This window comes from Limulus polyphemus, unplaced genomic scaffold (assembly GCF_000517525.1).
Source record: "Limulus polyphemus unplaced genomic scaffold, Limulus_polyphemus-2.1.2 Scaffold440, whole genome shotgun sequence".
In the NCBI taxonomy this organism is placed as follows: domain Eukaryota; kingdom Metazoa; phylum Arthropoda; class Merostomata; order Xiphosura; family Limulidae; genus Limulus; species Limulus polyphemus.
The window spans coordinates 364,908-375,099 of NW_013666050.1; the positions used below are offsets into that span (position 1 = coordinate 364,908).

Below are 10,192 nucleotides of genomic sequence, written 5' to 3' on the forward strand. Positions count from 1 at the left end.
AACCTAAGGTAGTCTTTTTGTATACATTTTATCTCAAAAGAAAGATGAAAATGTTTAATGTCAAAAATAAATAATAACTTTCTTTACAATAATAAACTTAGTGTGACATTTAGTTTTTTGACTAAGTGTTGAAGAAAAATGAATTTTTCCCATGATAGGTCTAAATGTAAAGAATTTGAAAGTTACTCCTGTGCTTCAGTCAATTTTGTATATAAACATTTTTTTTCTGAAAGGATAATTGTTTTTAAATCATATCAAAATTTGAATAGAATATATTAAAGAAAATCGGTTTAACTCTCTTATCTGAGATATTACAATGTATACAGCATATATATATATATATATATATACACAAACTGTAATAAAGATTTAGGTAAGAACTCTTAGAAAGTATATTGAAGCTTACATAATTTCATGTTTTAATTGTTCTTAAGTTTGAAATCTAAATATCTATTTCACTGTCTAGATAAAGTTAAATGTTCAAAACTTGTTACGTGCAACTACTTTAAAGTATATTTTAAAGTATTTAGGAACAAACACTGAACAGAAGATAAATATTAATGGTGAGTGCTGCTTAATTTTGAGAAATGAAAATATAAACACTTTCTATTTTCAGATTTTCCCTAAGGAAAACTGGTTCTGAGCATGTGAGTATTTCTTTTTTTATATGGTTTTGGGGAAAATACTAGTTTAGAAAAACTGAATGTAGTGTTAAACAGCAAATATGATCTACTGTTTTAAAAACTTTCACTGTGATACTGGGGTGGAATTAAAAGTACCGTTTTACATTTAGAAATGAGAAAGCTAATATTGATATAAGTATACTTAAGGAGACAGGGTTTGAGCTTATTAATTGTCTTTTTCTTTTTTTATTTATTAATAATCTGAGAGTGAAAAAATGGCCTAGTACATGTGTAAATCATAAAGCTCTAGTGTATGAAATTGTGTAAATTCTGTTTAAAAGTTATCCATATGTTAAATAGCCTGCTACCACATTTAACTTGTAAAATATCAAATTAATATTTTTGTTGTTTGATTCTACAGAGGTCTCAGGGATGTATATACTCAAGTTCTTTACATAACTGACCTGGCAGAAATTTCAGAATTATTGTTCTTTGAACCCTTTTGACTCCATTGGGTGCTCATCTGACTCCCCTCCCTTTCAGTAAACATTTTATTTAATTTTAAAATCATGTTAAAGTCACATTGATGGTTGCACACTTAAACTCCTCAGTGTGTGTGTTAAGTACTGTATGTGATGTTCTGTGTATGCTTTGAATTATGTTTTAGTTTGGATTCACTAGAATATGCAGATTGTTTAAAAAAAACCATCAGACTATGTGCATGTATCTAATGAAAAAGCTATACTATATATAATATAACATTAAGACTGCTTTTTATTGGGGCTGTACATTTTTGAAGAAACCTCAAAATTGTATTTAGGTGGGTGTCCTAGACCATTAATGGAAAAGTCAAAGGAAGCCTTGATTGTGTGATTGTGCATGCAGCCTGACCAAATAAACACCCAACATACATATTGTGGTGTACTTAAATCTTACTGATCATTAAGGTTCATTGATACAACAGTCATAGATGATCAAAACAACCAATGGCCAAAGGGCTTATTTAGGTTTAACACTATAAAAATGAAGTTGTAAATTTCATCAACCTTGGAAATGTGGAACTTTACATGATATATATAATCTGAATGTACTTTGTGTATTTTCATGACATTTGGCAAGCTTTTAGTAAACATTACAAGTATGTTGTACATAAAAAAAAACATATTTTTTAATACATTATTTTTAATAAACATTTGTCTGTAAATTTCCAAAGGCTTTACTGAGTCAGTCTGTATGAAAGGTGATTTTCATGCCAAGAATAAAAATATTTATTTTCACCTTACAGTTTCATATTTTTTTGCATAACCTATAGAAACTCCTAAATGAATACCAAAAGCTCTTTTTTTTTTGGTAAAACTATATTTTCTCTTATTTCTCCTTGACTAACACTAACTTTAGAGAAATCATCAATGTGCAGTGAATTGAAAAAATGTGAAATAAAATTAAGAATGCAATTTTTTCTTGTATTGACTGCATTTTTGATAAGGAAGTTCCAAATTACTTATTTGAATACTTGACACTGTTAACCTTTTTCATATATGTTTTCTTTTAATTTTATTGCTGTGCTTTAAACCACTGGAAGAGTAATCCTTACCTGAAAAGCAATAAATGACAGAATTGATAAATAAATCAAATGTCCAGCTTTCTCACTTAGCTCATTTTATATTATCATTTCTATAATAAAACATGGAATCAACATTTTTACAAATTACCATATTTAGCAGTTCACTTTGAACAGTTTAGCTCTACTGTAATTCTTACAAATAATTTTATATCATACTCATTCCTTGACAATTTATTCAGTCCACCATGGAATTATTCTTTTGTAAATAATTTTTAGTAATAGTGCATTTCTATTTCTTAATGGCATAATAATCTGATGTAAAACTTCTTTAGGTTCTTTACAATCGAGAATCAGTTGAGTCAGTCAGATTATTTACAATTCTTTGTCTGTATAGTACAAATTTACTATCCAATACAAGATTTAATGCTCAGTTTGCGAATCTAAAAAATCACCGTATTTGCCCAAATATAAGGCACACTTTTTTTTCCTCCAAATACCTCCATAAAATTTGACAGCACATTATATCCACGCACATTCAATTTTGTTAGATATTTTACTAGAAGCTACCACTGAAAATCATTAAAGGTTTCAAAATATGTTGCATATCCAATGCATTGGATGGGATGGATGATGACATGCTGTGAGAATCAGAAGAGGATGAAGCAAAGGTTCAAGGAAGCAAATCCAATTGTAGCAACAATTCTAGTGATGAGAAAGATTTATATGAAGATAAATGATTAGCTTAGTGTATTACTACGTATAAACTTTTTGATAAATTTTGTAAAATTGACACGTAAAAAAATTTCAAGGAAAGTTTCCAAAAATGTTTAATACATCGATAATTGTTTACTGTACTTAGAAACTAGTCAATACATTTTGTAGAACTGATGTGTAAAAAAACTGATTTTCTTCAATTTAACTTTTCAAATTTGGATGCACATTATATTTGGGCAAATATGGTAGTGTATATTCTCCAACCTCTTACAGGTATCCTACACATGACAACAATGGTAAATATCAATTCTAACATAATACCACTTATGAAACTTAACATAAATTCATGTTTGCAAAAAATAAAAAACTTGCTGACAGTTTGATTTATCAAGTCACACAAAATCCATGAACTTTTAAGGTCAGAAACTTCTTAAAGTCATGCTTCTGTAAAGCCCATCTAAGTAAGGAAATGAGAACACCTGGCAGTCAATACCATCATATTTAGGCATCCTGCCACTCAACACACAGTTGATACCCGATTTCTCGACCCTAGCCTATTAGGTCTGGTAAGGTTACTTTGAGTCAATCATAGTAAATTACTTTAGTTACAAGAAATTTTCTTCAGAATTCAATGCTATCACAACTTCAATTAAAAAAGTCATTCTGACCACAACTTAAAACAATTCTGACAATTCCAAAACTCTCAGCCATAACAACAAAATGATCTAAGCATGACAAGAAACTAAGTATGCATAAGAAATAAAAAGAAAGAAATGTAGTTCTCACATCCTTCTTTATATAATCACTACTAAATTATATGACACCACAATAAACCAGTATCTTACTAGAGGGCCAGTCACTATTGACCGTATACAAATGTAATGACAGTGTGAAAATAATAGTATGTTTGGTTGTGGTGGCATATCTTTCTGAGCTGTTGTATGTTTATAATAACTTCAAAAATTAGCTTGAAGACAGCAGGCAGTTTTTTCTTTTTAATGTTACTTATATACAGATATAAATTAGATGTATTAACCTTGTTTAGATCAGAGATCCCTCTTGTGAATATAAAAATGGATACACTTTAGATCAATAATAATATTTTGACTGTGTTTGGTTACTTTTAAATTATACGTTTTTTATTGTGCATCAAAATATTTTATAAAATTTTTATACATGTAGTACATACTGTTTTTATAATATCTGTATTGGGTATCCTTGAGGAGCTTAGTAAAAATTAGTGATTTAACAGATGGATTTGTTTTTGTTTCTATGGGGTTTCAGGTTAGAACCTGTTATCCCTCTTACCAGATCTCCATTTTCATAGATTCATTTAACTCTTACTACTGTATTATGATATTCCTCTTTGTGATTTCCTTGAGGCACCCCTTTTTGGCCTTACTAGTTTGCTGGAGTCCCTAATACTTTCAAAGCCTGATTTTATACAGCATGTTTGCAGTTTTCTTTATCATCATGGGCTTCTCGCATCCGACGGGTAATTCTGGAGGATCGATCATTCACATCTCGCGGCCCCCACCTTTGACACCTCATCCTATTGGTTCACATAATCAGTTCTGTCCATATTCTTGGGGATCTTCAGAAGGTCGTGATGGCGCCAATGGTGTCAGTGTCTGCCCATTCAGAAGGTCGATCCTGTTCATCCAGGATTCTATTCTCATCTTTTTCTGGTGACCAAGAACACTAGAGATTGGTGTCTTATCATCAATCTGTCTCGACTCAATCTCTTCCTACAGCCTCCTCGTTTCACCATGTAATCTTTTCTTCAACTTCAATGGCGATTCACACCAGATCTTTGGATGACCAAGTTTGATGTTAGACGCCTACCTTCACATCTCCATAGCAGAGTCTTCTTGTCGATTTCTACATTTTTTGCATGAGGACCAAATGTAGCAGTTCCAAGCTCTCTCATTTGGACTTGCTTCAGCACAATATGATTTCTGCTGAGTAGTACAGGCCTTAGAGCAGCATCTTTGTTTTCTGGGTCTGTGCACACATCGCTATTTGGAAAATTGACTTCATTTGGCACCAACCTGTCACGTTGCCACACTGCATCCACAGATTCTGCTTTCTGAAGCCAAAAGGGCGGAATTCATATTAGTTGGAAAATCCATTCTCTCACCAACTCCATACATGGTCCATCATGGGTTATTTTTCAATGCACTTCAACCTTCTCCTCTCAGGCTTCACGCTAGGGATGGGATTTTCAGGCATTTGCTTATGTCACCTTTTCCCACTGCATGGATGGTTCTGTCTGTTTTGGGGACTTGATCTTCCATAGAACCTCTCATACCAATGGATCAGGCCCAGATGAGATCTCTTCAGTAATCATTTCATGGCCAGTGGCTCATGCATACCGATCCTTTGGATCACACAGTCTCTTTGCTCGAACAATTTGCAGATCTCTAGTAGTGGCTGACAGGAACAACACAAATATCAGGGTCTGGATACCACCTCCTCATGTGGAAATCCATCTCTCCATGGATACTTCTCTTCACAGATGAGGTGCATTGCTTCTGTGGTGGGCATTCCAGAGTATTTGGACCGACTACAAATCTACCCTGCATATCAACCTTCTCAAACTTCTTGCAGTACATCTAGTGATGATTCTAGGTCTTCCTCTCTTGCCCAACAGAATGGTCATGATTCATTCTGACTACTCCACATATATTTTTCATCGGGGAAGTTCTCATTCTTGTGGTCTTGGTTTCAGGCTTTGGATCTTCTTTTTCGGATCATTCCATTGACACATCTTTTGGCCTGTCATGTGCCAGTGGTTATGGTTTTGATAGAAGATCACCTTTCTCGATCCCATCAGATTCTTCCACCAGCATGGTGTTCCATCAGGTGGTCTTTCAGTGGTTTTGTTCTCGGTTCGGCTCTCCAATGATAGACACCTTTGCAATCCATCAGAATGCTCGCCTACAGTTCTGGTCTTCAATTCCACATCCATAAGCTCTAGTTATAGATGCTTTCAGTCAAGAGTGGACAGGATTCCATTTTTATGCCTTTCCTCCTATTCATCTCTTACCCAGACTCTTATCTGTGATTAATTTCACCCCATGTTGGGTTCTCTTGTCAGCACCTTTTTGGCCTGCTCAGACATAGTTTCCTCTTCTTCAGTTGCTCCACTACCTCTTCATTCATCCTTGTTGAGATAACCTAGTTCAACATTCAACACCTGGACATTTAATGACTTTATCTTCATGCACAGAAGTTATGCACTCCTTTGCCCGAATATAGGTGTTTAAATTCTACAGTTTCCGTTTCTTTGACTATATCCTCCATTAACCTACTATGGCAATCTATCGATGGAAATGGACTACATATTGTCAGTGGTGTCTTCGTGAGCCTTCCACCCACTTCATCCAACAGTTTCCATAGTTTTAAGTTTTTTGAATGGTTTGGCTTCTACCTTGCATTATATACAGCATCTTTCGCTGCTCCCTTTCACTCTTCTATGTATATGAAGGATTTTGACTCCTGTGCTATCTTGATTTATGATCCTTTCATATTCTTCATCTCAAACAACCATTTCCATTGTGTAATTGGAACTTTAGAGTTGTTTTTTCATGTGTTATCACTTTATCCATTCCAACTTATGACCTCCTGTTCTTTTTATCATCTTTCCTTCGAGGTATATTTCTATTGTTGTTAGCTTCCGGATGCAGCTGTTCTGATGTATTTGCCATCCCTGTTCAGCAGACTCTCTATCTTTCCACCTAGTTTTTGCTCTATCCAGACTAATCCTGCCTACTGAACACTCTCGCTGCCAGAGAAGGGAATAACTTCTTTTTTTCCCTATTCTTTTCCCAGACATTTTTCATCTTTACAAACTATCATACCCAGATCTTTTGTGTCCAGTCAGAGCGCTTAGATCTTCTGTGGCTTGTATGGAACTGTTCAGGGTTCCTATGCACACTGGCTTTTTATTTAGTAAGATCCTGCAGTGTCCCTAGAATTATCACCCATTACATTAACCAGGGGGCTTTGGGAGTTGATTTCTATAAATTCAAGGTAATCTGTTTTCTATCAAAATATACCCCACATCACTTCTCACAACCTTTGGCATCTGTAAGTGTCATTGTCTGGTTGTCTCAACTGTTCTCTGTGGGATATTTTGTGGGCCAGTACGTGGACTTGTCACAATACTTTCCTATCTCATTACCTTCATAATCTGGCAGTTTCCTCTTCTGTGGGATTTTGCCTTCCCCTGTGTTGACTACCTCTGCTAGATGTTAACAAGGAGGTGTTTAACTTTATTATCTGATTAACAGTTTTTCTTCTAGGGTCCCTCTTTATTTCCTTTGGATCCCACCCAGTGGTGAGTGTTGCCTAGTCAGGTGTGCTTGTCATTTTTTCAATTCCACACTAGCAACCTTTATACCGGTTCATTGTTGCAACAGGCTCTGTCGAGATGGGGTGTTCCATGAGACCATCTAGAAGCAATTCTGGATGGTAGTATTATCTCACAATACAAATTCAATGGACCACTACTCATGGACTATCATGAGTAACGCTAAAGGGTAATTTGCCAGTCTCTGCTGATCTTAGAGCTGAGTGAGTTGAGATCGGTTTGCTTTTAAAACTTAGGGACTGTGGTTCACCTGTTGCACTGTTTCTGGTGACCTGTTCCTCAGGACTCCCCACTGCACACATGTGTCCCCTACTGCTACTAATGGAGCTAGGGAGTCCTTACCACACCCAGTTCTCAGTTGCTGGGGTAGTGGACAGAGGATTTTCCTTCGGAGTGTTGAATTATCTCCACTCTCCGCTTGAAAGAAAGCAACATCAAAGTGGACAATATGTTTGATCAACCTGAAGAAGCCAAAAAGGCAACATCCCAATCTTGGATTGACGGGATCATATATGTTATACTCCACCCAAGGTCCAGAACTCATCCGATCTAGATTTATGAACAGTCATATTCACTCTCCAACCAAGTAGGCAAGGAGAATTCCACTTACAATGGAATTATGGAGAGGATGTGGAACACTGTTCTACCAAGGGCCTAAGATGGGACCGCATTGTACTCGGATTTACGAGGAGATAGTAGACCCACTGCATAAACAACCTAAGACCTGACAGTGTTCATAAGAGGGTCCAAGCACACCCCCACTGGATAGCTAAGCATCAAACCGGTTGGTCCTGGTCCTACCGACATCTGTGAAAGACTTCCAAGGACCCAGGTAGGAGGATCCCCAACTTCGCCCTCTTCTCCTAAATCCTGTTATTCGAAATTAATCATTTCGTGGCTGCTGGTGGGGATCCTATCACAAAGATATGTATATATTTTTGGTCCAACTGCCCTTGCCAGCAATGGAGGATATGGGTACCATGACCCCTTAATTCCAGCCCTGAGTCATGGAACCTCGTTTGGTTGGGGCTGGCCCATCATACTTACTTGTGTAATATTCCACCCTTTTCACTTTCCTGTAGTTCTGGGTGTGGAGCACACCTTTTCTGGATGTAGTGCAGTTTCCCTGCTTGGGTATTACTTCTCATGGTACACCTTTGTTCTATGCAGATGCTTTCTGTACGAACTATGCCCTCACAAGCCCCTCCGCCTTCTTAGTGTGAGATTCTAGCTATAAGTGTCAGCGGAAGTATGTATTTTTTTGGAAGTCATCATTTTCCTAATCTGAAAATGTGTTTCCAGACATACTTACCTCTGCTGGCACTCTCCCACCCTTTCTCTACACCATGAGCCGGTGTTAATGACCGGGATGCAGTAAGTCTAAAAAATTATTATATTCTAGACATACAGTGCTTATATACAGTACCTGTGTAGAGGGCCAGTGTAAAGTTTTGGAAATTAAATATTGCTAAGGGCAGTCGAGTGGGGTATAAAGACTGAAGTGAGCAAACACAATGTTTAGATAGCAGAGATGAAGATCTATAAATAGCTATGTGTTAACGGAGATAAGTATGTTTGGAAATACGTTTTCAGATTACACAAAATGTTCAAAGTGAGTACTTTGTAAGGAAGTTATTTTACCCTTCTGTTGAAGATATTGTCTGATGTTGTTTTTAACATATACTAATGTTGTAAATGTTAATAGCTGCAGGGGTGAGAGTCTTTTTCAATGGCTTGGCACATGCACAAAATCCTTTCACCAGTAGTGCTGAGGCACAAGCTAATTGTTCTGTGGAGAGGTGAATATCTATTTAAATTACATTTTTATGAAGGGAAAATGTTAATTTTTATCTATCTGAATTACATTTTTATGAAAGGAAAATGTTAACTTTCACAAAGTTTTTGGTCAGTGACTTCCAAAGGAATGAATGAATATGTAAATGCTTGTGTAATTGTTGGGAAAATTATGAAGTATATATAAAATTGGTTAGAATAGTGATAAATGGTAATTTTTTCGATTTTTAGAATACAAGTTGTGGGATTCTATGTCAGTTGTGAGGTGGTTGTTGTTCAATGTTTATGTCAACAATTTAAATAACATTTTAGACAATAACATTTCCAAATTTCTGACGATTCTATGATGCTAGGAAGGTCCTGTTTAATTTAGAATTTTTCATTTATTCACAAAGACTTCGACAGTCATAGTATTTAATATTGACAAGTGTAAAGTTATACACTTATGGCAGAGAACTTTAAAGAACTGCTTTTTTTGTTAGAATATTGTTTTATGAAGAAAAAAAAGGATTTAGATGTGATTATTGAATAAACCTTCAAGCCTTCTATTTGATAATTTAGCTTAAGTGGAAAGAGCTAACAGTTATAAGTTTTTCTTATAAGGATTTAAAATTTAAGAGCAAGAATTTTTTTGTAATCTTGTATAAGATTGATATATTTCAGGATATTAACATGTAGGAAAGAGGTCAAATAGGGACTGCTATAATGATGCATAATTTAAAATACTTAAGTAAATGCTTAAATACTAGTAAATGCATAATGGTTTGAATTTATTTGCTTTGGGGGTTAGAAAAGACATAAGTGTTCCAAATTTGTAGGGTTTAGGACATTGTCACTTTGAATAATTTGAATGGTAAAACAAAAAGTTTGGAAATATAAATTTAAATAACACATAGATTTATGTTTGGAATCCTTGATAGAGGCTTGTTCTTTAATAAAATTTGTTTTAAGATAGTTGAAATATTTGCCAAATGATATAATATCTACTGTTAGATAAGTTTGAATTATTTTAAGTGCTTATTGGATAGTTACATGGATCTAAAGGATTACACTTGATTTGCTTTTTATCAGCTGTAATGGTAGGTAGTGGGAGTTATCTTAATAAATTGAATCATTTTGTGT

At 35.1% G+C, this 10,192-nt stretch overlaps 1 protein-coding gene across 2 annotated transcripts in view; it reads left to right on the top strand.

The window, feature by feature from the left end:
- LOC106458291 (WD repeat-containing protein 44-like) overlaps positions 1-10,192 on the top strand; it is a 54,818-nt gene that overhangs the window by 3,686 nt on the left and 40,940 nt on the right. For both annotated transcript variants that reach the window (XM_022384459.1, XM_022384460.1), the window contains exon 3: positions 617-647. In XM_022384459.1, coding sequence (XP_022240167.1) covers positions 617-647 — 31 coding nt within the window. The remainder of the gene's footprint in view (positions 1-616; positions 648-10,192) is intronic.